Genomic DNA, 27,453 nt, shown 5'->3' on the forward strand with positions numbered 1-27,453 from the left:
AATGATTATAGGAAGCAAAAGAAGGGAAAGCCAGTTTCTCTCAGCTGCCACTGTTTCCATCTTCTTTCCAGTGACTCTTTGGGCCATAAGTTAAACCCTAAGGCCTAAAATAGCTTTGGGATTTTTCATCTCCCTGTATTCCTTATGAACATTAAGAGACTGGCAGGTCTGCTCTGGCAATGCCAGATGCACTCAGCTCCAGCATAAACGTAGGCAATGCTTGTAGATTCAGTTAGGAGGTCGATGTGGTTTGCAAGATGGAAATCAAACAAATGTATTTGACCGTTCTGAAGCCTAAAATTAGGTTATTCTTCAAATCCTCTCTTTCTTTTTTTCTTCCTTTTTCTAGATACACATTGCCTCTCACAGAAGGAAAAGCCAACGTCACAGTTCTCGATACTCAGATCCGAAAGCTGCGATTCAGGTTTCTCTCCCAGATACATGAGGCGGCTGTGAGGATGAGGTCGGAAGCCACAGACGTGAAGTCCACACTGGCAGAAATTGAGGACTGGCTTGATAAATTAATGCAGCTGACTGAAGAGGTAGGACTTTTAAACTACACGAATGTCACCTGATATGGGAGAAGGGCTCTGCGAAATGGCACCAAGAATAGGGTGGTGGAAAGAGAATCTACTACATTATCTTGGGTATTGAGCAGATCTGACAGATTGTAAAAATCAATGAGTAACTGGGCTGAGGATGCTAATGATGAATGTGATTGAAATTAGAGCAGGGGAATAATTTTGAGTTGGTGATCTTGGAAATGTCTTCAAAAGTGGACAAATCATTATCATTTTCATGGTACTGTTGGAGAATATTTTGAATGATCTTTGTAGTTCAGAGGATTAAAATGTCAGCTTTGGCTGGGGTTGGGAAGGCCTGAATTTGAACATTGTTTCTACCATGTATAACATTGGGCAAAGTATTCAACCTCTCCGAGCCTCAGTTTCCCCATCTGTAAAATGGAGATAAACATAGCGCTTACTAGTTAGCTTTGTTGTGTGACGATTTTAAAAAGATGGTGGACGTAAAAATGTCCATCAATGATAGACTAGATTAAGAAAATGTGGCACATATACACCGTGGAATACTAGGAATACTAGGCAGCCATAAAAAGGATGAGTACATGTCCTTTGCAGGGACGTGGATGAAGCTGGAAACCATCATTCTCAGCAAACTATTACAAGGACAGAAAACCAAATACTGCATGTTCTCACTCATAGGTGGGAACTGAACAATAAGAACATTTGGACACAGGGCGAGGAACATCACACACTGGGGCCTGTCAGAGGGTAGGGGACTAGGGGAGGGATAGCATTAAGAGAAATACCTAATGTAAATGACGAGTTGATGGGTGCAGCAAACCAACATGGCACATGTATACTTATGTAACAAACCTGCACGTTGTGCACATGTACCCTAGAACTTAAAGTATATATGTGTGTGTATGTGTGTGTGTGTGTGTGTATATATATATATACACACACACGCTCTTTAAATTCTCTTCCTGTCCCTCAGAAATCAGAGGGTTAGGTAGGTAGTCATATTTGTGGGTAGAAATACACTTGAAAAAGCACACAGGATTATAGGTAATTTAATTCTCTACTTTGTATGCTTTGGTACTTTCACAGGGTTTTATAGTGGACTTAGGAGAAGCGATTTTTTATACCACTCTGTGCCAATAGGGACATTTGAATATCCAGCCCTGGAAGCTGGATTATCTCCTTTACAATCAGAAAAAAAGAGGTTTGAAAACAAAATTAATATTTCAGATTTGGCAAATATTGGATGGTGAGCCAGAGACCCTGTGTCCTGTAAAATATATGCAATGTATAACCCTTTGACTGCTGCTGGTGACTTTCTTCAAATGATGCTTGAGATAAGATGGAATATTTTCTAAGATACCTCCCAGAGAAGAGTAGGAGGGGCTTTTGCTAGATGAAGTTGTGCCTCTGCTTCTCACCCTTCCCTTTGGCCTGCCTCCTGGCCCTGCAAACTCACAGTGTGGTTCTAGAAGATGGGAGCTCAGGAATTTGAGACAGAGCCCTAACCACAGCATTTCTTTGCTAAATGAATCCCTGAGGGTCCAGCCTGCAGGGTCTTCAGTCCCTCTCCATTTAGACTAACCATGGCTGTGCTTCCTCTTCCATCCAATCCTCATGACCAGCCACAGAACAGCATGCCTGACATCATCATCTGGATGATCCGGGGAGAGAAGAGACTGGCCTATGCACGAATTCCCGCACATCAGGTCTTATACTCCACCAGTGGTGAGAACGCATCTGGAAAATACTGTGGGAAAACCCAAACCATCTTTCTGAAGGTACATGTCTTCACTGTGTCACGTGAAACACACTAAATGCAAAAGCTGTATTCCTGAGAAGGGGCTGCTTTATGTCATTTGCTAATCATTGAACGGTGAGGGTGTTTGGGGTCAATTCTAGCCCATTCTGGTCCCTCCCTCTGGGGTGATCATTCTGAGAGTGTGATCTGAGGTTGGCTGGTTTTCAATCAAGGACACCTCCTTAGATGTCTTTGTGACGTTAATGTAAACATGGCATTGTGAATGCTTTGCTTTCTGGCATGAATATTTCACTTCTAATGTCTCATGCAAGGCAGTGCCTTTCTTCCTTTCATTCTAGTGAATGTTGGGGAAAGAAAGAGAAAGCGGTAGAGCTGGTCCATGGAATCTGTTGCTCTAACCAAATGAGCAATAGATTGAATCAATTTCAGTTTGATGAACCAATCAAAGTGAACATTTTTGACAATCGTAACTTTAGGGAAGATATTCTGAATGTTTTTTGAGTCATAGACCCTCTTAAGTGCCTGACGAAAACCACAGGCCGTATCCTCCAGGGAAATGCACACTGCACGTGCAGCTAATATTCTGCATAGAATTTAGGAGCTTTATACAGCCCATAAGCCCATTCTAGGGTCCCGTATTAAGAACTCTGTGTGTGCATATGGGGAATCAAAGGTGAACCTAGGGCTGGAAACAAAGAAATCAGAATAGTTTCCATCCATATGTTTTGACATCTTCTCTCTGGCCAACCCCAACTGGAGTTCTTTGGATTTGGGACACAGAAATAACAATTAAGAAGAGAAAAGGCAGAGTCGGGAGAGTGTTCTCTTCAAACAAGGAGATTCTGCTAACTTTTAATAAATTTACTCATTGCTCTTTAATCAGGAGGGTGTAAATAGAATCAGAGTGATTATCTTCTTTCAAGTGTCTCTTGGTAGAATAAATTTTACTTAAGATAGAACCACAATTATAATTGACCTCAGCAGTGGGTGGAAGCAAACTGATTAATAAATAAAACTTCACAGGGGGTAGGAGAGGAGACAAAGGCACCTTCTCTGTGTTAGGTTTTAGAAGTTAGTGGATAAACAGCAAAATGCTTTTAAGAGAATGTTTTATATATTTATTGATTTTGTTAACACTCATTACACAGTTTAGGGAGCTGTTTAACTCGTGAGTTTTTTTGGTCTGGAGATCCCTTTATACTTTAGAAAAAAAAGATTGAAGACCCCAGAGAGCTTTGATTTATGTGGGTTATACCTATCAATATTTACTGTAATAGAAATCAAAACTGATAAATTTTAAAAATATTTATTGATTTAACCATAAAAATAACAAACCCATTACTAACATAGATTACATCAATTATGTATTTAATTTAAAATGTTAACATAATTGTTAAACTATGTATTTTTACAAAATACATTTTGTGTAGTAAATCAGAAAGCAGAGTTGAGACTATTTTACATTTTTGCAAACTTCTTTAATGTCTTGCTGAACAGAAACATAACTGGATTCTCTCATCTTCTTGTGCATTTAAGCTGATGGAATTAGTTATTTGGTTGAAGTATATGAAGAGGATCTGGCCTCACATAGATATGTAGTTGGAAAAGGGAGGAGTATTATAATAACCTTTTCAGATAATTATGAATATTCATCTTTGATATAACACCAAACTCAAGTGGTAGCTTTTAAAAAGGTTAATTGCAATGTGAAACCTGAAACCATATCAATGAATTTTTCATACTCAGCTACATTAAAATCCTTGGTCTTTCTTGGACTTTGAATGACTCTTTTATTCATGCATGATTTTGTAACATAATGTACAATCATTTGGAAAATTCATGGAATTATGTAGATCACTGAGTTATGACACATTTTATCAAACAATATTGAAAAAAATCACACTTTAAATCACATTTGTTAATATCACTTATCAGAAAGTCTTTGTGTGTTGGGAAGCTATCAAACTTACTGTTACAGATTCAAGTTTTCCAACACTCTATTATTTTACTTGAAAGCTTGAATTTTGTCATCACCAACAAATAAAGAGTTCTTTTCCTTGGAGTGAGAGGCTCGCTTTGTTTATGTTAAAAAAAAAAAAATGCCTGCCCCATACTCCAATTGGAATAACCACGTTATTCAATTGCAGTTTTAAGTAAAAGTGATATTTGTCAATTGCAGTTTTAAGTAAAAGTGATTTCATTTTTCAAAACTCTAGTTCAACTTACAACTCAAAAAATTGCACAAGAGCTTTTTCTCAAGACAACCATCATATGCCAATATGCAGCAGAAGTGCTTCGCGTCTGCTTCCCATGTCATCGCACAAAATATTAACAAGACATGTATTCAAGGGTCGAGATTTAATAAGATTGGTAATCTTGTCTGGGCACAGTGGTGCACGCCTGTCATCCCAGCACTTTGGGAGGCTGAGGTGGGCGGATCGTTTGAGTTCAGGACTTCAAGACCCGACCGGGCAACATGGCAAGACCCACCATCTCTACAAAAAATACAAAAATTAGCCAGGCATGGTGGCATGCATCTGTAATCCCAGCTACTCTGGCAGCTGGGGTGGGAGGATTGCTTGAGCCCAGGAGGTCAAGGGTGCAGTGAGCCGAGATTGAGCCACTGTACTCCAGCAACAGAGTGAGACTCTGTCTCAAAAAAAATTAGTAATCTTTACTGCTTGATCAACAGAATCCTTTTATTTTTATGTTTTTGCACAGGGGAAAAGAAGGAAAAGATAATTCTTTAGTGAAACTGGAATTTTGTTTCTTTACTGAGATTGCAGTTATTATTACTATTACTTTTACTGTTACCACTAGGTCCAGTTTGGCAATCCTGCCTTGATTCCTGCTACAGTGCAGGAGTTTTTTCCACTGTTGCTTCTGCACCACCCGTGCAAGTACCAATACAGTAAAGAAGATAAATACCATGTTAGTGTTATTAGAAAATTTGTTTTGAACTTGTGGACCTCCTGAAAATGTCTCAGGGACTGGTAGGAATCTATGGATCACACTGCGAGATCTGCTGCTTTAATTGTGATTTTAATCTTTGCTGTAGGGTCATCTGGAAATGTTTTAACTGAAGCAAACATAAAATTAGACTGGTGAGAGCAATGATTAGATGTTCACTCTGCTTTTGGCTTTAACATAATATCACAGTCCGTGCTGTGCCTAATGTAACATCACATGCTATTGTTCATCTCACAGTATCCACAGGAGAAAAACAACGGGCCAAAGGTGCCTGTGGAGCTGCGGGTGAACATCTGGCTAGGCTTAAGTGCTGTGGAGAAGAAGTTTAACAGCTTCGCAGAAGGAACTTTCACCGTCTTTGCTGAAATGGTACCTTTAATAATTCACTATCTTTTCTTCTTTGGTTGGGGGAGGGATACTTTTACTTTTCACCTTTATGGAAAACATTTACATACCAAAAACGACCACAGCCCTCCTTACCATCCCCTAAAATCCCATCCAAGGGATCTTAACCTAAGGGGATAAGAGAAGATGTTCTTGAGATTTTATTGTCAACATCGGAACACACCATGGTGATGAACACTTTTGTGCGATAATTCCAAGAGATGACTTAGATGACTTCCACCGCGATGCTCCCAGCAGTACTGAAAATGGGTGCCTTTCTAGCTCTCAAAACTAGAGCTCTGTAATAATCTTATTGGTGCCTGATGCAGGAACACTAAGTAGAGTACACACACACACACCCCAACCCAGGAGAGGGGACTCTTGAGATGTTCACATCTTGATAAGCTTACTTGGGGTAGAGGGTCTTAAAACCCCTGAAGACCCATTTCACACTTAAGGGAAGCCTCAGATAGGCTCGTCCAGGGGCAAAAAAAAGCTGCCTGAATACTTCAAAAACAATAGAGATAATTTGTAAAACCTTCACTGAGCTTAAAATCCACCTAGTTAATGAAAAGTCTCATTACAATTAAACCAATGAAAACAATGTTCACAAATGTTTACAGCTAAAAGTAGAATTATTTTGATTTTTTAATACTATTTTTAACTCAAGTGCTTATTGACTTAAATTTGCTAAATGTATTTGGTGGGTCTCTTCTGACAATTTTCAGATGAACACCGCTCTACACATAGGCCTTCATGCTCAAATCAATGAGGAGAAGACTGTCATCATTTTAGCTAATCTAGAAATCTGGTCCTGCTACCCACTGCTATGCCTGGCAGCTGGTTCAGGACTGTGGCTCTGATCTGCTTGCTAGGCAAGACAACCCATGACCATCTTTTATTTTTACTTTTTATTAATTCAACAGTTCCTGGCACATAATAGGTCCCAATGCATGTTTATTGAATGAATAAATAAATGATGACAATTTATCCTACCGTCCACCCAATCATTCATTCCTCCATCCATCCATCTGTCCATCGAAGCTTTTAGGGAGTGGTGGCTTCATGCCAGGCACTGAGCCAGGTAGCCAGCTGCTGAAGATGATGAAGAAGCCAAGCCTTGTCCTCAAGGATCTCACAGTCTATTGCAAAGATTGCAAAACTGGGTATCTTGTTAAGCATGCAGACTCCAGGGGCACCCTGGGGATTCTGATTCTGTGGCTTAGGTTAGGAATTAGCACCAGTGGTGATTCCAACATGGGGCGACAGTGGGGACCACTTTAAGAAACAGTGGAATGTGTGGGAAACACACAAGCCCTCGCACTCAGGCTTGGAAGTGCTAGTGAAGATAGAGGGTGTGCTGGAGGCCACGAGGGAGGCCCTGAGTGGAGGATGTTGATGTCCAGCCAGCTGGATGTGTGGAGTAGGGGCTTCATGGCATATACAAGGAGAGGCTCATTACTGCCTTCCTGTAGGATTTCTTGGCATCCACCTGCTCTCCAGCTCTGTGGCTGGGTCTAAACCTGGAGAAAGCAGCCCTGAGCAATGATCGACCAGCCCAGGCCTTCCTTCCACTCTTTCCCATTTTCGGATCCTTCCCTGCATAGAGTGAAGCCTGAGTTTCAACTCATGTAGAGAGATGATCCACCCATTTCTGTTGTTCTGTGTGACTCACCTGTGAGTACAAGCAGAGGCACATTCATAATAATAATGGAAATTTTACTGGCTCTTGCCTTCACGTGCTAATACTAGCACTTAATTTTCTACAAAATTTCCTCCCGAGATTTCTGGGAGTCTTTGAGGTGCTTCACATATGCTTGCTCATGAGTACTTTTTTCTTACTGTCCTGCCCTAGTCCTGCTGACTAAAGCCACAGCGCTCAAAGCCACTTGAGGCTCCCATCTCCACTGCCGCTGATACCCTCTTGTCCATGCCAAAGTCTGGCTGGATTTTACTAAAGCTCTGCTGGCTTCCAAGCAGAACAGCAGGAAGGTCTTGCTCTCCATTCTGTGTCCATGTCATGTGACCCCAAGCCCTAAGGTCCCTTAGGATAACAGTTCCTTTACTTTCTGCCTGAAGCACATCTCCCCTCCAGGCTGAGAGCCAGTATCTGAGATAGGCACTATTGTGTCCTCTTGATTCCAATTTCCTACTCAGGCCCCCACTCAAATCTCCTCTTTTCTCCTTCAGCCAAAAACTTTCCTATGGCTTATGCAAATCATCTCAGTGGATTCATCAGCAGACAATTGGAAATTCTAGTTTGGATCCAAACAGGGACACCCACCACACTGGCAAATCTCTACCCTCTCCATGGTTGCCATGATGAAGAGCAGATCATCCTACATTTATAGATTCTAACTTGGAAAGGATGCCTTAGAAGCCAGAGTGTGCCATTGCCATTCAGCCTGCTTCCCAGAGAGGCCCTGGTCTCCTTGCCACACTCCAGATGGAATGAAGGCTCAACTTTTAGATCCAATAAGGGCTGGGTACTAAAGGACCTTCATGTTTCAGATGGGTTTTTTGGTGGACTGCTTGGGAAATGGCAACATTAATTGTATATTGTTTCTACAGGGAAATGTGCCCCAAGTTCTCAGCAGTAGACTTACAAATAAACTTTATAAAATCTGCTCATTCATAAGCTGAGGACTTTCATAGGTATTTAAGAGATAAGGTTCGCAGAACTATCTTGAGCCATTCAAAATTATAAGAGAAACAATTAGGATGCTATATCGCTATTTAAAAAGCATGTTCACAATCATTTGCACGTTTAAACTCCGAACAACTCTATAGGAGAGGTAGCATTATCCTCAGTTTTCAGATGAGAACACTGAGTCTTAGAAAGGTGAATGATTTATCCAAAGTTGCATAATCAATAACAACTCAAATTAGGTCCATACCTTCTGAGCATAAAGCTTTATTCTGTTTTCTGTGGTTGTCTAGCCTGAGTCCTCGATTAACTTGAAAATGTATGTGCTAGCTTTATTTTTTGCTCTCTGATGGCGTTTCTCCAATTTTATCTCTTTTTTAATAGTATGAAAATCAAGCTCTCATGTTTGGAAAATGGGGCACTTCTGGATTAGTAGGACGTCATAAGTTTTCTGATGTCACAGGAAAAATAAAACTCAAGAGGGAATTTTTTCTGCCTCCAAAAGGCTGGGAGTGGGAAGGAGAGTGGATAGTTGATCCTGAAAGAAGGTAAGTTGTCCATTTTCTGAGTGAAAAGGATAGCAGTGAGATCTTTCTCTAGAAATTGCTAAATATATTATATCTCCATCATCATTCTTGATAATATTTGTGTAACACCCACTGAGCAAAACTAAGCCCACTGAAATTTATAGCAAGTTGAAAGATGTTCCACCATAAGACAGGCAAATATAAAAAGCACCTGGTAACTAACATTTTGAGAACTTATTATGTTTGACTGTGTCAGGCAGTATGCTGGGCACTGGCATCATCTTATTTAATCTTTACTACAGCCCTACAAGGGAGGCAGTGGCAAGAAGGATCTGAGATTTGACGCTACTTGCAAGCAAACAAGGTATCCCGTGACAGTTTCACAGATGCCGGCACATGACTCCTGGGTTAGAATAAAAGAACTTTATTGCCCACAGCAATAGCAATGCCAGAGTATCAATATTTGCTCGACTTCTTCATGCCCCAATCCCCACAGAGTAACATGAAGACGGCCAGATGACACTTGTACACACAGTGGATTGAGTTATATGAGAGAACTCTAAGCTTAGGGGACTGGAATTTTTTTATAATGGGCAGTAAGTAGGCTGGCCCTTTGCTGTGCAGAGACACTATCTCAGTGTTCCCCATATCAACATCTTTGAGAAGATAGCCCATAACAAAGGTAGTCGGTGCCTGAGCTCGCAAGATGCGCAGAAACACAAGAGACTCGCAGAGAATTATCTCCCAACAAGTAGTAGTAGTATCTCCACTTTGCAAATGAGGAAACTGAGATCTAGAGAGATTAAATAACTTGTCCAAAGGCACATAGCTTGTCAATGATATAGTTGGGGCTAGAATCCAAGTCTAGCATGGGCACCAAAACCACTACTCAACTATTATGCTAGAACGTCTGCAAGAAGCAGTAGGAGGTACACTGTAAGTGGATGAATTCCATATATGTGAACTACATCTCAAAAGCTGTTATTAAAAAGAAAAAAATAGACAGTAGAAGGTGGTAAAGATGGTTCCCTTGGAGTCTGGGGGACACTGTAGCCTGTTTTCTAAATGTTGCCAACAACTTTAGAACCAGCATTCCCTCTTCTTGCCATCTTATGACAGCATCCTTGAGTTGGGAGGGAAGAAGCTTGTGAAGTTGAATTTTAAAGGCCTCTAACTAGAGTTTGGTCTCTCTGTTGTTCATTTCCTGTGATTGCATAGGCATGAGGGAGGGAGGGAGGGAGGGAGGGAGGGAGGGAGGGAAGCGAAAATACTGCTCTCTTAAGACTCAAACATGCTTGCTTGCTTGTGATTGCTTTCAATTCAGGCAGCTTGCTCTGGGTGGAGTTGGGGGAGATTAGTGAGGGGAAGGAAAATTGGGTTTGAATTGGCTGGAAGGAAGGAAGGTTAGTGAGGACAGGAAAAGGATAGGGAAATTGTGACAGAAAAAGCAGAAGGTCAAAGCATGTCAGGGCTGGATGGAATCCTAGACGCAGCAGCCAGGGCTTTTACTCTCCTTTTTTGAGGACCGGAGAAGTGATGCCCAATTTATATAAATGATTGGGACTATTTGCTTTTTGATTCCTTTCCTGTGCTGGATTCTAGGGGAGAATACAGCAGAGAAAAGATGCAGAAACAATGAAGGAAAAACCCCCTCATTTGAGTAGGTTACCTGGCAGAAGACTTGAGTCAAAGTTGAAACCTCTGTAACTTTCCTCTGTGGGTTGTCCAAAGAATCCCAAATCCAAGAGGAAAATTAACATGGCAGAGAGTCCGTATGGATTTCCCAAACGCCCAAATGGAGTTTGGAGTCTTAAATGACCTGGTTTGGCTGTCTACCTAGGAACTCTCCAGAAAACTTAAACTCCTCCCTTCAGTTTGTGTTAGCAAGCCACATTTGGCTTCGTGAGACTGTCTCCACTGTTTTAAAAAATAGCGGGGACAGCTCCCTTTTCTTTTGAAGTGTTAGCCAAGAGTTTCATTGAGAAAAAGCTGAGCAGCCCCGAACTGCAACAGAAACATGGAAGGCTCTGTCTGTGGTCTCTGTAAGAAGCTGCCCACAATACTGTTTTCCCAGACCCCATCCTCATTACTGAGAAGGAGCAACCTTGCTAATTTGAGGAGTTCTCTATGATTTAGGTCACATTGTTCCAGCAGGCCCTTTCTTCAAAGGAATGTCAAAAGCGATTAGTACAAAGAGGAATTTGGAGTCAGAACCAACAGGGGTAAAGTGAGGAGGGAAGTGGTACCACTCCCAGGGTGTAGATGCTTCCTGAGTGTTGGCAATCGCGGAGGCTGCCAGTTACCCGGTCTCCTTGGGTAACTCGAGCCCTCCCCGCCCCGCAGCTTGCTGACTGAAGCAGATGCGGGTCACACGGAGTTCACTGATGAAGTCTATCAGAACGAGAGCCGCTACCCCGGGGGAGATTGGAAGCCGGCCGAGGACACCTACACGGATGCGGTGAGTGGCCTGCTCCGGAGAGAAACTCTCACCTGTCACCTCTGATCGCGATCTGTGGGGAACCCAGCAGCCACCTGGCTTGGGCTTTACCCTCTCCTCTGCTCCATCTTATGTTCTGCAGAGTCTTCCACTTACAGCTTAAGCCACACAAGTGCCACAATAAGTATTTTCTTTAGAAAAGAAATGAGGCCTATTTAACTAGATGTTGAAACATGATATAGTTTGGATTGTGAAAATTTTTTAGGTAAATTTTTATTATTATCTAACTAGAGTTTTGTTGTTGTTGTTTGAGGGTTTTTTGAGATGGGCTCTTTCTGTTTCCCAGGCTGGAGCATAGTGGTGCGATCATAGCTCACTCTAACCTCAAATTCGTGGGCTCAAGCAGTCCTCCTGCCTCAGACTCCCCGGTAGCTGGGACTACAGGGATATGCCACCATGCTGGAATAACTTTTTATTTTTTTGTAGAAATGGGTTCTTATTATGTTGCCCATGCGGGTCTTGAACTCCTGGCTTCAAGCAATCCTCCAGCCTCAGCTTCACAAAGTGCTGGGATTACAGGCATGAGACACCAAGCTTGGCCTAGTTTTTAATATTGTAACAAATGAAATGTTTCTGTCTTTAAAAAATCCAAGCAGCGTTAAAGGAAATCAAAAGTAATTCTTCTCCCCAATCCACATTCCACTCCCCGAAGATAATCACTGATGTCTGTTTTCTGTTCATAAACAAGTATATAACTTCCTTTTTCCCTGCCTAAATAGAATTGTGTTGTACACACAGTTTCATAGCTTGTATTTTTCACATAATAATGTATCTTGGACATTTTTTATATCAATGCATATAGACCTATGAGCTTTTAAAAAATGGCTGCAGAATGTTTTATTATATGTACCTACTCTAATTCATTTAATCCCCTCTTTCTGGGCATTTAGGTGCTTTTGGTTTTGAGTCGTTGGTTTTTATAAGCAATGTAACAGTGAACATCCTTAAACATACATTTTTGTATGTTTATGGAAGTTTATCTGTAGGGAAGATCCTTGCATTTGGTCTAGGTTTCAATGCATATAAAATTTTGCTAAAATTTTATAACCTTCAAAAAGGTTTTATAAATTCATATTTTCAACAAAAATATGAGAAGCCTGTTTGCCTAAACATTCACCATCCATCCCACTTTATAACATTTGCCACATATTATACGTGGTATCCTGTTGTTATTTCAATTTTCACTCTCAAAGTGAAGCCAAGTATTTTTTCATGTTTATGGGCCACCTTTTTTTCCTTCGCTTAGGAACTTTCTTTTCATAACTCTCTTCAGTTTTATGCAAACTTAAGTCAATATTTCACATAAATTTTGCTCAATTGTGTATGGTTAACATTATGAACCTCCAGTAGCATTTCCCTGTACTCAAAAACATGTGTCTGCCAGGTGTGATGGGTCACATCTGTAATCCCAGCACTTTGGGAGGCTGAGGTGGGTGGATCACTGAAAGTCAGGAGTTTGAGACCAGCCTGGCCAACATAATGAAACCCCATCTATACTAAAAACACAAAAAGTAGCCAGGTGTGGTGGCGGGTGCCTGTAATCCCAGCTACTTGGGAGGCTGAGGTGGGAGAATCGCTTGAAGCTGGGAAGGGAGGTTGCAGTGACTCGAGATCGCGCCACTGCACTCCAGCCTGTGTGACAGAGAAAAACTCTGTCTAAAAACAAAAAAAAAAAAACAAAAAAAACAAAAAACAAAACAGGGCCAGGCGCGGTGGCTCACGCCTGTAATCCCAGCACTTTGGGAGGCCTAGGTGGGTGGATCGCGAGGTCAGGAGATCGAGACCATCCTGGCTAACATGGTGAAACCCCGTCTCTACTAAAAATACAAAAAATTAGCTGGGCATGGTGGCGGGCACCTGTAGTCCCAGCTACTCGGGAGGCTGAGGGAGGAGAATGGCGTGAACCCGGGAGGCAGAGCTTGCAGTGAGCTGAGTTCGTACCACTGCACTCCAGCTTGGGTGACAGAGCGAGACTCCGTCTCAAAAACAAAAAACAAGAAACCAAAACAGGCCAGGTGCAGTGGCTTACACCTGTAATCCCAGCACTTTGGGAGGCTGAGGTGGGCAGATCATGAGGTCAGGAGTTCGAGACCATCCTGGCTAACATGGTGAAACCCCGTCTCCACTAAAAATACAAAAATTAGCCACGCATGGTGGCGGGCGCTTGTAATCCCAGCTACTCAAGAGGTCGAGGCAGGAGAATTGCTTGAACCCGGGAGGCGGAGGTTGCAGTGAGCCGAGATTGCGCCACTGCACTCAGCCTGGGCAACAGAGCGAGACTCCATCTCAGAACAAACAAACAAACAACCATGTGTCTTTAATGTTTTACCCATTCTCTGATGGGTTCTTTCCCATTAACCTCTCATAAAGAGAGTTGCACCATTTCATAATATTAAGTTGAACCATAAGAAATTGCTGAGATTCAACCACTTTAACCTACAAAAACAGCAATTTCATGTGATTGAACCTAATACTATTTCCTAATAGTAAAAACAAAAGATAGTTTAAACTAATTATTATTTAGCAATTGTGAATAAATAAAGATTAGAGATTTTTCTGAGTGAAATGGATCTCTAAGATGGTATCTAAGTAAAGGTGTGAATGCCATAGTTAAGTGAGGAACTATATCGGACCCTTTGCATCTTACTGACATTATGGCTTACCTCTCTTCTTTGTTTTTATTTTTGTTTTGTAAGAACGGCGACAAAGCAGCATCGCCCAGCGAGTTGACTTGTCCTCCAGGTTGGGAATGGGAAGATGATGCATGGTCTTATGACATAAATAGAGCAGTGGATGAGAAAGGTAAAATTGTACATCTGTGACCTGATCAGGGCTCTGCAGCAGGGCCTTGGTTAATCAGGGTAAAGGTTGCTTGGGAGAGAGGGGCCTCACTTTGGTCTACGGCAGGGATCCCCAGCTCCCTGGGCCACAGACCGGTACCAGTTCGTGGCCTGTTAGGAACAGGGCCGCACAGCAGGAGGTGAGTGGCAGGCAAGGGAGCCTTACCATCTGAGCTCCACCTCCTGTCAGATACGCGGCAGCATTAGATTCTCCTGAGTGCAAATCTATTGTGAACCACACGTGACAGGGGTCTAGGTTGCGTGCTCCTTGTGGGAATCTAGCCATCCTCCCCTACCCCACAACCCTGTCCATAGAAAAATTGTCTCCCATGGAACTGGTCCTTGGTACAAGAAAGATTGGGGACTGCTGGTCTGTGGCATCTGGGTCATGTGGCACCATCTGTGACTAATCAAATGTAGAATCCAAGGGACAGGCAAGTGTATGGACAAGTGCTAAGTGGGCAGGGGTGAAAAACATCAGGTGATGGGGCCAACTGGTTGGGTTTTGAGATGCTTAGGGATCCAGGATGAGAATTTGGGAGGGAGCTGGAGTCAAGATTTTCTCTATTCTAACCACACCCCATAACCTCCCTGGGAACATCACATTCAGGGCCCCCTTGACTCAGAAAAGAGAACTGTAAAGTACCCTTAAAGTCGTCCTGTGCAGCAACGATGCAGACTATTGATACAGCTTCTGGTGTGTGTCTTTTTCTGAACCATAATTAAAGTTAAGTGAACAATAGCATTTGGAATTATCAAAAGAGAAAATCTGATTCATTTCTTTCTTTATGCATGGTGCATAGAACTGGCATTGACCCAGAAGATTTCAAATCGATTATAAGCTCTTCGCTGATCTCAATGCACACACCAGATCTTGGAATAATCGTTAGCATTTGACTGGGCAATAACTATGGGCTAAGTATGGCCCTAATGCTTTGCATATGTTATTTTGATAGTGTTAAAATACTGTAACCCTATCAAAAGGTGTGTTTTATCTTTACAGTGGGGAAATTGGGCCATAGGCGGGTTTACCAACTTGCTGGAAACCTGTTTAGTTAACAGCCAAGATGTGGCGATGCTAGGATTTGAACCAAGGCTGTGCAACTGCACAGTCCACACGCATACCTGGTGTTTCCTCCTGCCTCTTGAACTGTGCTTTATTCTTAAGTGCACTCAATTACCATGAATGACTGGAAGCCTAAAAGTGGGGGAGAACATGGTCACCAAGGAAGCATTTTGAGGAGCTGAATGGGAATGAGGCTGTATTCTGTTTGGCTGAATATCCCAGCAAAGTGAAAACAGCCATGCTTTCAGTCACGATAGTACAGAACATTTGGGGGCAGGGAGAGTGACCGAATGTTTCCTGGAGGTTTATTTGGTGATCTGGCAAATGCATCTCTTTTGGGTAACCATTCACAAACTGTGTTCCAGGCTGGGAATATGGAATCACCATTCCTCCTGATCATAAGCCCAAATCCTGGGTTGCAGCAGAGAAAATGTACCACACTCATAGACGGCGAAGGCTGGTCCGAAAACGCAAGAAAGATTTAACACAGACTGCTTCAAGCACTGCAAGGGTAAGAGAAGCAAGGGAAGGGAGCTGGACTGGGGAGCTCTGCCCTCCTGACCACAAAATCCCAGCTAACTAGCCATTTCTGCAGAAACTACTCACAAATCCAGAGCCGAATACTGCACTCACCGGTTCTCAAAGTGAGTCCACCCCAGCCAGCAATATCATCATCACCTGGAAATTTGTTAGAAATGTCCCACCCCAAACCTACTGATTTAGAAATCCTGGGGGTGGGCCCAGCCAGCTGTAGTTCAGTAAACCATCCAGGTGATTCCCAGGCAGGCTAAATGTTGAGAACTGCTACAAAGGTGTTAAAAGAAACAGAAACTATTTTGGCAGCGTAATATAGTAGCAGTAATAGCTCAGGACTTGGAACAAGATGTGTAAGGATTCAAACCCTGAATTCCCTTTCTTTCTCATCTGCAAAATGGGAATAATATCTATACCTTTTAATTAGGGTATTGTAAGCTTTAAATGGAATAGTAATAAATAGAACAATAACACTCATAATAATAAGTGGCAGGTATAGAAGTGGCTTTCTCTAATGCTAGGTACTCAATATGCATCATCTATAGTCTGTAAGGTTTGGATTTTATGCCCATTTGACAGATAATGCTCACAGAGTTTAAATACACTTGCTGTAGGCCAAGTGTTTAGTAAGTGACAAAGCTGGTGTTGGAACCCAGGCTAAGCTAAGTCCAAACAGGAACTCTCTCTATTCCACAGAATGGGTAACTCTGATAGGTACTATGACATTATTTTTATTAGATGGTGAGCTTCTGGAAGCAAAAATTGAGCCATAGTCATCTTTGTATCCTCCTTGCTAACTCAGAAATGTGCTCCCAGTAAATAATCTACTCAAATAAATGAGCTAATGAATGAATGAGTCTTTTTTTTTTTAATTTAAGTTCTAAGATACATGTGTAGGACATGCAGGTTTGTTACACAGGTAAATGTGTGCCATGGTGGTTTGCTGCACCTATCAACCCATCACCTAGATATTAAACCCAGCATGCATTACCTATTTATCCTGATGCTCTCCCTCCCTCCACTCCCCGGCCCCAGTGTGTGATGGTCCCCTCCCGGTGTCCATGTGTTCTCATTGTTCAGCTCCCATCTATAAGTGAGAACATGTGGTGCTTGGTTTTCTGTTCCTCTGTTAGTTTGCTGAGGATGATGGTTTCCAGCTCCATCCATGTCCCTGCAAAGGACATGATCTCGTTCCTTTTTATGTCTGCATAGTATTCCATGGTGTGTATGTACCACATTTTCTTTATCATTGATGGACATTTGGGTTGATTCCATGTCTTTGCTATTGCGAAGAGTGCTGCAGTGAAAATACGTGTGCATGTATCTTTATAATAGAAAGATTTATATTCCTCTGGGTATATACCCAGTAATGGGTTTGCTGGGTCAAATGGCATTTCCGGTTCTAGGTCTTTGAAGAATCGTCACACTGTCTTCCACAATGGTGGAACTAATTTACCCTCCCACCAACAGTGTAAAAGCGTTCCTATTTCTCCACAGCCTCACCAGCATCTGTTGTTTCTTGACCTTTTAATCTCTATTCTGACTAGTGTGAGATGGTATCTCATTGTGGTTTTGATTTGCATTTCTCCAGAGATCAATGATGTTGAGCTTTTTTTCATATGTTTGTTGGCCACAGAAATGTCTTCTTTTGAGACGTATCTGTTCATGTCCTTTGCCCACTTTTTAATGAGGTTTTTTTTTTTCTTGTAAATTTGCTTAAATTCCTTGTGGATTCTGGATATTAGACCTTTGTCAGATGGATAGATTGCAAACATTTTCTCCCATTCTAGGTTTTCTGTTCACTCTGATGATAGTTTCTTTTGCTGTGCAGAAACTCCTTAGTTTAATGGATATCTCTTTATTGTTTAATTATCCCAGGCTGATGGGGTGAGAAGTTTCTGAAGGTGCTTGAACCCTCTCCTTCCACACGAGGGCACCAAGTTGAAGTGGGAAGAACACTGTGCCACTAGTTAGAAGGCTCAGGATATGGCCTGGCTCTACTAACGAGTATTTTTGAGACTTTGATCATGTTTCCTAACCTGCCTTACTCTTGGCTATGTGAAAATTTTCACTGCTACTATTTATGTTACTAGAGGGTCAGGTACAAGATTATGCTTAACCTGCATTTCACATTTATTCAAAGTGAAAAAAATGGACCCAACAATAGTTACCCACATGGAGCTCTCATTTCTCAGATCTGAAATATTATTCCATATTATTTTACATTTATTAAATCCAGTCATACTTTTAAGGTATTTAAATCAAATTTCTGCTGTGAAAATGTCAGCTGTGGGAAAGCAAAGACCCTATCTCTTCTTCACTGCGTCCTCAGCCCCTAACACGATCCCTGTCACATAGCAGGCACTCATATTTGTTGAATGAATAGAATATAACATTGAAAACTGATACAGGCCGGGCGCGGTGGCTCAAGCCTGTAATCCTAGCACTTTGGGAGGCTGAGACGGGCGGATCACGAGGTCAGGAGATCGAGACCATCCTGGCTAACACGGTGAAACCCCGTCTCTACTAAAAAATACAAAAAACTAGCCGGGCGAGGTGGCGGGTGCCTATAGTCCCAGCTACTCAGGAGGGTGAGGCAGGAGAATGGCGTGAACCCGGGAGGCGGAGCTTGCAGAGAGCTGAGATCCAGCCACTGCCCTCCAGCCTGGGCGACAGAGCGAGACTCCGTCTCAAAAAAAAAAAAAAAAAAAAAGAAAACCGATACCACTGGTAGATCAGTAGTTTTTAAGCTAAAAAGTACCACATGAATGTATTAGTTATTACAGAAATAACATATTCTGATCTATCACTTAATTATTAGTTATGGCAGCTATTAGCTCAGGCAAGACATTTAAACCTGGGAGGGGGCATTTGATTTTTGTCCTACATATGTAAAATGGAGATACTAATGTTTTACAAACTATATCACAATAGCAACATTTTTATGAACTAATGAAGTGAGAAAACAGAAAGCAATTTGGGAAAGAGTCCACTTGCTTCACCCACCCCCAAATCAGGTATGCCCACAACTGTGCTGTCATTGTCTGGTTATCTCTCCGCACTACCGCAGTCCATCAGCTCTGCAAGGCAGATGTCCTGTCTGGGTTTTTTCTTTTCTGTATTTCTGGCTGTAGCTCAGTACTTGGCACAGAGTAGATTTTGAATACTGTGTATCTGTTGATTGATCAAATAACCTGTTTTATCAATAAAAGGAATATTATCATCATCATCATCGTCATCATCATCAAAATGTTTACTTCTGTTTTAGGCCATGGAGGAATTGGAAGACCAAGAGGGCTGGGAATATGCTTCTTTAATTGGCTGGAAATTTCACTGGAAACAACGTAGTTCAGATACCTTCCGCCGCAGACGCTGGAGGAGAAAAATGGCTCCTTCAGAAACACATGGTGCAGCTGCCATCTTTAAACTTGAAGGTGCTCTTGTAAGTACTAGGTTGCCAGAGCGCAGATCATATTGGTATAGAGAAAATATGTGAGTGTTGGGTACAGCACTGCCAACTCCATAGAGGTCCCTGTAAGCCTGGTACTATAAGATGGCAAATATTCACAGGTTGAGGGAAAGCCACATGTCCTGGGTGCTCAATACCTCATGTAGAACGAATAGACCATTAACACAGGAGTGTTCTAAGAAATACTACTGTCGACAGACCTGCTTGACCTAGCATTTTCCAAATGTGTCTGTTCTAGGACCCTTGTTTCAGGTAACATCTATTCACATCCCAGGCACAAGTTCCTGGAATCATATCTTGGAAACTGCAACTGTTCAACAAAATATTCATACATATATTCATAAAGATACAGATGTGAAGGGGAGGAAGTCAGAAGGCTAGCTCACAAAATTAGAGAGCAATACGGAAGCACATATGGAAGCACAGTAAAGAAGTCAGCGGGGAAAAGCAGGCAGGTGGAAGGAAGGAATAGAGAATGGCAGGGGGTGATCTAAAACAATAGGGTGGTCAGGAGCCATTTCTCAATAGCCTATTTTTGTATTTCTGCACTCTGACCCCACAGTACTCTGCTACTGCTGCTCTTTCTCTTCCTTATCCCATCCTTTTACTCCCTATTTATCCTCTACATTTTTCCTTTTTTCCCTTTCTTTCAGCAGCAGGGCTTGGCAAACCTGGACTCGAGGTAGGAGGGCTGGCTCCCACTTCCTGCTCAGCTGCTTTCCAGCTAAGCGACTTCAGGGAAGTCACTTGCTATCCTGGGACTTATTCATCTTTTAAAAAATGGGATGTCTGCACGATAACATCTTTTAAAAGCTAGAATTCCATTTGTTTGTGATTCTTGCTTGTTGGTTGGTTGGTTTGCTTTTAGGCAAGGTTTATTGACTTATCTGCTAATTGACTCTGTTAATTGACTTTAGGGGGCAGACACTACAGAAGATGGGGATGAGAAGAGCCTGGAGAAACAGAAGCACAGCGCCACTACTGTGTTTGGAGCAAACACCCCCATTGTTTCCTGCAATTTTGACAGTGAGTTTTATTTTATTTTAATTTTATTTATTTATTTATTTACTTATTTACTTATTTTTTGAGACTGAGTCTGGCCCTATCACCCAGGCTGGAGTGCAGTGGTGCGATCTCGGCTCACTGCAACCTCCCAGGTTCAAGCAATTCTTCTGCCTCAGCCTCCTGAGTAGAGGGGACTACAGGCACATGTCACCATGCCCGGCTAATTTTTTGTATTTTTGCATCTTCTCCATGTTAGCCAGGCTGGTCTTGACCTCCTGACCTCTCAAGACCCATCTCAGACTCTCAGAGTGCTGGGATTATAGGCGTGAGCCACCACACCTGGCCAGCAGTGAATTTTAAACATGACTTTGTGAATTCCACTTCTGTAACTTTGATCTTAAGGAAACTCTTCAAATCACTGAATATGATTTTTAAAATCTCGTCATGCAAACATGACTTTCATTTTCATCCTTGATGAAATGGGTTTTTAAAAATGCAGTTGAAAACCATATCATAGATAAGGTGAAGGGTGGTCAAATCACTGATTTTAACAGTCTCATATGTGCTTATTCTGTCTAGTAAGCCCCCCAAAACTGAAATTTTTAACTAGGAAAAAAAGCACAAAAATTTAAATAATGGTTGGTTTCAATAATAACCTTCAGGGTTTTTGGAATGAGACAGACCTGCTCTACAATAATATTAGTAAATGCTTATATAGGTCTTAGAATGGGCTAGGAACTGTACATATTATAACTTTCTAATCCTCATAACAACCCTATAAGGTAGGTGTTATTATTGTCCCCATTATACAGAAGAAGGAACCAAGGTACAGGAAGATTAAATTACTTGCCCAAAGTCTTATGGCTTATGAGCACTAGAGAGATTTGAACTCAAGTCGTGGAGCTCCCAGAATCTGTGCACGGAATCATAATGCTCCGCTATCTCACAAAGAGAAAGAAAGAAACAGAGTGAATGTGTGTGTGATAGAGAGACAGAGAGAATATAATAATAAAAGGAGTATGAATATTTTGAAATGTCAAAGAATCTTTTAGATGATAATTGTTTCCCAGATCTGATGCGGAAGTAGTATAGAAAGCTCTATTTCTATAACTGCTGGAGACCCAGTTTCATTGTAAAGGTCTGTGATAATAAGTAGTACCCTAAATTCAGTTAGTTTATGACAGAGGTAATGTTTTCCTGATTGATACACTTTACATTGAGCTTACTATAGTATTTTTTTTAAATAGGATTTTTTGTTTTTAAGACCGAGTCTCACTCTGTTGCCCAGGCTGGAATGCAGTGGTGTGATCTCAGCTCACTGAAACCTCCGTCTCCAGGGTTCAGGTGATTCTCGTGCCTCAGCCTCCCGAGTAGCTAGGATTACAGACATGCACCACCATGCCCAGCTAATTTTTGTATTTTTAGTAGAGACAAGATTTTGCCATATTGACCAGGCTGGTCTCCTAACTCCTGGCCTCAAACAGTCCGCCTGCCTCAGCCTCCCAAAATGCTGGGATTACAGGTATGAGCCACCGCACCCAGCCTAAAAAATAAGTTTCATTTTACAGGAAATAGAACTACTTTGGGAGGCCACATCATCACTATTCTGTGTGCCCTTTGCTGTGGGGAACTGTAATAGAGTCAAGTGACCTATTTATCAGAAACATGTATTTTTTCCAAATATTGCAGTAAAATAGCAGTTTACAGTGTTACGTTTCTTGTAAGTAATCTTCATCCTGTTTTTTTAGGAGTCTACATCTACCATCTGCGCTGCTATGTCTATCAAGCCAGAAACCTCCTGGCTTTAGACAAGGATAGCTTTTCAGGTAAAGGAAAAAAAAATCTCCATGCTACGCATGATTACATAGCATGCTGTTTTGCTTCTATGTTTCAAGTGAATGCTTTTTGTCATTTCTAACAACAAAAACCCTTTACATGTTGAGATTATTTTTGCATGCTTGAAGCAAACTGCTCAGTGATTAGATAAATCATCACAGAATGCTTTAGACACCATTGCTGGGTGCTAGTGATACACAGAAGATACTTTTGATACTAATAGATATTAATTAATTAAGTAATAAGAAGCACTGAGAAAGTGATTTCTCATCTCTGTTTATATACATGGCTGCGTTTTCATCCCTGGACCCTCGGGTTGATTGGTAAGTTAAGATCCTTTAAGTTTTTTTGTAGGCTCTCTCAAGGTATCAAAAAGATGACAAGTTTGCCCATTTGCCTACAGCACCAGGCTTTGAGCAGTTTGGAGTACATTTTAACCTTCTCCTCTGCCTGCTCCCCACATTCTCAATAACATAAAACCATGAGGCTTTGTCATCTCTTGCACTGACACCCAGCTGCTTTCGTTGCTTTGAACTGGTTCTGAGAGGAAGGCTATTGGCAAGGGACGGGGGAGGAGGGGAGAACAGGCCTGTCCGGGGATTTCAGTCCTTTCTGCTGAACCATGGATAGTTCAGGCTATCTGAGGAGCATTCCACTTCGGGACTCAAAGCCCAGCAGAGTTTCCCCGGGCCTTCTATGAAAACACCTCTTAACCCATTTCCCGTTTGCCCCGAGAAATGAGTGCTGGCGGCGAGCTGTACTTTTTCTTCCAAACAGGAAGTGTGTTAGAGCATTTGACTGACAATCTCATGTGCTCGCATCAATTTTGAAGCGTGTTCCAAGCACTAATATTTACCAATATTTGTGAATGGTTTCCTTTTCTTACAAATTTGACCAGATTCAAGGTTATCCCTGCGATATACATCTCCAACAGGGTCTTTGAAGACATTTTCAAATATTTTCCACCAGGGGGCACTCTATCACTGAAAGTTAAAAAAAAAAAACAAACTTTCCAAAATTCTTGACTAAAGCTTCCTAAAACTCTAAGCACATTCCTTGCAGTTTTGGAGATAGAAGAATTATCATCAGGGCATAAAGCAAAGGGTTCATATGATGGCTCCTCTGCTAGAAACCAAGCACTTTTGGCTTATACAAAAGTTTCAGGCTAGATACTGTGTTATTTTTCAGATAGGTCAGCCCCCAGGCAACTGCAAAAAGGTTTGATGAAATTATTTAGCATGGAGGAGAACATGGATTATTTCTCCATGCATAATATTGCTTTCTCTCCATTCTTAAGTATAGTGAGACAAAGTTTTCTGCTGTCATAGATTGTAAACTCTATAAGCATCTGAGCTTTTCCTGTTACTGTTGTACTCTTGAGACCTGGAACTCAATAAATATTTGCTGAATGAATGGATTACCATCAACATTAGAAACAACTATAATAAAAACTAGCATTTATCAAATACTTCCTATAGGACAGGCTCTGTCCCAAGTAGCTAACATTCCTTATATCATTTCGTCCTCTCAACACTGTGAAGCAGATATTACTTTCATTGCATGGAGGAAGGGATCAATGTTTAGGAAGATTATTTTTTCCCTCAAAGTTACGCAGCAGGGGTGAAGGGTGGGTGTGGACCCCAGGTGTATCTGACTGCAGAGCCTCACTCAACCATGAGTGCAGTACTCTTGCAGAGAAAAACTGTGGGCCCCATTAACTTTGGTGGTGACATACTCCAAAGACAGACCTCTCAGTACACATCAGGGTCTCGCTTCAGGTGCCTCTGCTGCAGTGCCAGAACCTTCCATGGGGAACTCCCTGCTCCCTAGAAACCCTGTCTCCAGGCAGGTGGTGAGAGCCCACTGTCATTATATCCAGAGGAAAAGAATATGGTTGCAGTGAGTGGTTCTGGGGAGTTAGATTTTAGCCATGACCCCGTTGTTATTCTCTTTTTCTGTTTTAGATCCATATGCTCATGTCTGTTTCCTTCATCGGAGCAAAACCACTGAGATCATCCATTCAACCCTGAATCCCACATGGGACCAAACAATTATATTTGATGAAGTTGAAATCTATGGGGAACCCCAAACAGTTCTGCAGAATCCACCCAAAGTTATCATGGAACTTTTTGACAATGACCAAGTGGTAGGTCATTTAGAATTTCTAAGATAACTTGGGGATGATGGAGATTTGAAGGGATGAATGTTGGGGAATTTAAGGATCACTTTGTTTCTCTAGGGCAAAGATGAATTTTTAGGACGAAGCATTTTCTCTCCTCTGGTGAAACTGAACTCAGAAATGGACATCACACCCAAACTTCTGTGGCACCCAGTAATGAATGGAGACAAAGCCTGCGGGGAAGTTCTTGTAACTGCAGAGCTGATTCTGAGGGGCAAGGTACATCACTGTGTTCTTCCTCATGTATTCTGTCAACTGCTTAAAATGCATGTTAATTCTAGGCACTGTTTGCTTGAACTAAAGTGAGTCATTGACATACCCATGTTTGTTTCACAGGATGGCTCCAACCTTCCCATTCTTCCCCCTCAAAGGGCACCAAATCTATACATGGTCCCCCAGGGGATCAGGCCTGTGGTCCAGCTCACTGCCATTGAGGTATGCGGCTCCCCACGTGTTACTCATCAAATCAAACGGATGTGACTGCAGAGCAGGAATCTTTTGTATAGAAAATAGAATCCTGCTGCGTATTTTCTTGCTATCTCCAACTTCCTTTACAACTTGTCCAAAAACTGGAGATATTCATGGGAGTAGAAGGCTTGCTGAGGCAACAAGGAGAGGTCAATTCTAACATTCCTGAGGGCATCTAAACTCCGCATTTACTGGGAGCCAGCAGGTTTCTGAGTTTTTCAGGTCAACTGGAGAACTGGGAGAGGGAAGAGGGACCAGAAGGGAATGACGGTGTATATGCCAAGAGATGGGGGCATGGCAGGGAGGCAGAGATGGAAGTTGAATGGGAGCAGTGAGTGATGTTAGCAATGTTGACATGTCAGATACAAGCTGATGACCCCAACCAGGTGGCTTGATAGACAGTGTCTGGCCCACTCTCAAGACTTTCCCCTGTCCAGTCAAGCAGCTGTTAACACCCCAACATTTCCCTTTTCTGGCTGTCTTGCTAAGAGTTCTCAAAGGCTGAAGCTATCACTTTGAAATGCTTGTATGTCAGACACCGTGTTAAGAAGTTTACAAGTGCACTGGATGCAGTGGCTCACGCCTGTAATTCCAGCACTTTGGGAGGCCAAGGCAGGTGGATCACTTGAAGTCAGGAGTTCGAGGCCAGCCTGGCCAACATGGTGAAACCCTGCCTCTACTAAAAATACAAAAATTAGCTAGGCGTGGTGGCACACGCCTGTAATCCCAGCTACTTGGGAGGCTGAGACACGAAAATCGCTTGAACTCAGGGTAGGGTAGAGGTTGCAGTGAGCCTAGTTCGTACTATTGCACTCCAGCCTGGGTGACAGAGTGAGACTCTGTCTCAAAAAAGAAAAAACAAAGAAGTTTATAGGTGATCATCAGAATAACCCCATGACAGATAACACAATCAGTCTTGTTTGTAGATTAGTCATAGAGAGGTGAGTTACCTTGTCAGCGCTGACACAACTAGATGGCACAGCCAAGATTTGATTTCTACACTCTTAACTGCATTGCTTTTTTATGGGCTCAGGCAGGAGAAAGAAAGGGGCAAAACCACTTTCTTTGCATGACCTACAAGCTTACAAGGATAATGTTCAAATTAATCGTAAAGACTTTGCCAGTAGTTAAGACAGAATTTTTACTTTTGAATGTTATTTTTAAAGTGCTGGGTTACCTTCTCCTCTCTTTAAATTGTTTTCTTAGATTCTAGCTTGGGGCTTAAGAAATATGAAAAACTTCCAGATGGCTTCTATCACATCCCCCAGTCTTGTTGTGGAGTGTGGAGGAGAAAGGGTGGAATCAGTGGTGATCAAAAACCTTAAGAAGACACCCAACTTTCCAAGTTCTGTTCTCTTCATGAAAGTGGTACAGTATCAATTCTCTGTAATCACCCATGTGCGTTGAAATATGAAAGTCTGTGCCTCACACACACATGCAAACACACAGAGTTTATTTCCAAAATCTGACAAATACAAAAACCCTGCAATGACTTTTTTCCCCTTAAATTCTCGCACTGTGGCAATACTTTCTTAAAGCTTCAAAGCAACTCCAGTGACACAGAAATATCTGTGAGCAATATGTATGTATTTCTCTGGTAAACTTTCCATCTATTCAGCTATCTATTACAGGCTGTTGGTCAACCCCATAAAGGCAGAATATTAACCCCCAGTCATGCATGGACCAGATATACCACCCCCCCGGCCCCCACCACAGCCGTGCATGAACCAGAACCCTCCGGATAAGGACTGGTTGTCTGAGGAAGGGGCGGCTGTGGGGGAAGGTATATGGGGCGATGGGGCCATGACCCTGGCAGCCCGTAACTGTGCCCCACCTCCAGGTGCCCCTGGGATGGCACCTTTTTTGGTCCATTGAGGCTACCCTCTGGTTGTTAAAGATGTGAGAGCATTGGATCCAGTTCACAGCATCACTGACCCCATAATACCTGGGGCAAGAAGAGGTCACCCAGTCTTTTCATTTTTAAAGAAGTTAATTTCTTAACTTTTAAAAAAAAAATTCTTTTTTACTCTATTATATAAATAGGTGAAATAAAGACAGTTCCTTACCTTGAAGTGTTGGAAGACCTAGAACCATCCCATTCCTTTCCCCACCGGAGTCGTTTTCCTGACCTTGATGTCTCCAATACAGTGCTCTTGAACTCTAGGGTCACGTGCTTTAACCTCTTATTTTACAGAGGAGGAAACTGAGGCCTAAAGAGGGGAAATGATTTATCCGGTGTCATAGTGTTAGGCCATGCCTTCTATATCGCAGTGACTGTGTCCTAACTACAGTGACAGCTGCAGCGCAGGGCTTGGTGCATTCTTACTCAGTACACCTCGTCTTTAATCCTGCGGGCTGAACATTTGCACCTCTCTTATGCCCACTTTGGGGAAAACCAAGAGGTAATGAATTTACACAAGGGGACGTCGCTAGCAAGTGAGTGGCCAGAGTCTGCACATAGGTCCCTCCAACCCCAAAGCCCACGCTCTCCTCCCTATCATGCGACAGTGAGCCACCAGGATGCTTCCAGTCAGGGTCCCAAAGTGGTTGCCCCTGGGCCACTCCCCTATCCTTGTCTACTCCCCACACCTCCCCCACCTTCCAAGTTCTAGTCTAGAATCTAGCCTTGGTCAGCAGAGAAGAGAAAAATCACTCATGTGACCCCACCTTCTACTCCTGTGTGAAGCCAGAGATAGAAGTTCACCTGAACCACATACCAAATGGACC

At 42.2% G+C, this 27,453-nt stretch overlaps 1 protein-coding gene across 5 annotated transcripts in view; it reads left to right on the forward strand.

The window, feature by feature from the left end:
• Positions 1-27,453, forward strand: part of LOC105480142 (myoferlin) — a 172,915-nt gene that overhangs the window by 103,956 nt on the left and 41,506 nt on the right. For all 5 annotated transcript variants that reach the window (XM_011738667.3, XM_011738672.3, XM_011738655.3 and 2 more), the window contains 14 exons: positions 350-542; positions 2,168-2,323; positions 5,512-5,643; positions 8,690-8,853; positions 11,176-11,290; positions 14,026-14,131; positions 15,601-15,746; positions 19,038-19,211; positions 20,156-20,264; positions 21,992-22,069; positions 24,044-24,225; positions 24,319-24,477; positions 24,595-24,693; positions 25,933-26,094. In XM_011738667.3, coding sequence (XP_011736969.2) covers positions 350-542; positions 2,168-2,323; positions 5,512-5,643; positions 8,690-8,853; positions 11,176-11,290; positions 14,026-14,131; positions 15,601-15,746; positions 19,038-19,211; positions 20,156-20,264; positions 21,992-22,069; positions 24,044-24,225; positions 24,319-24,477; positions 24,595-24,693; positions 25,933-26,094 — 1,975 coding nt within the window. The remainder of the gene's footprint in view (positions 1-349; positions 543-2,167; positions 2,324-5,511; positions 5,644-8,689; positions 8,854-11,175; positions 11,291-14,025; positions 14,132-15,600; positions 15,747-19,037; positions 19,212-20,155; positions 20,265-21,991; positions 22,070-24,043; positions 24,226-24,318; positions 24,478-24,594; positions 24,694-25,932; positions 26,095-27,453) is intronic.

The sequence above is a fragment of the Macaca nemestrina genome, chromosome 9 (assembly GCF_043159975.1).
Source record: "Macaca nemestrina isolate mMacNem1 chromosome 9, mMacNem.hap1, whole genome shotgun sequence".
NCBI classification, from domain to species: domain Eukaryota; kingdom Metazoa; phylum Chordata; class Mammalia; order Primates; family Cercopithecidae; genus Macaca; species Macaca nemestrina.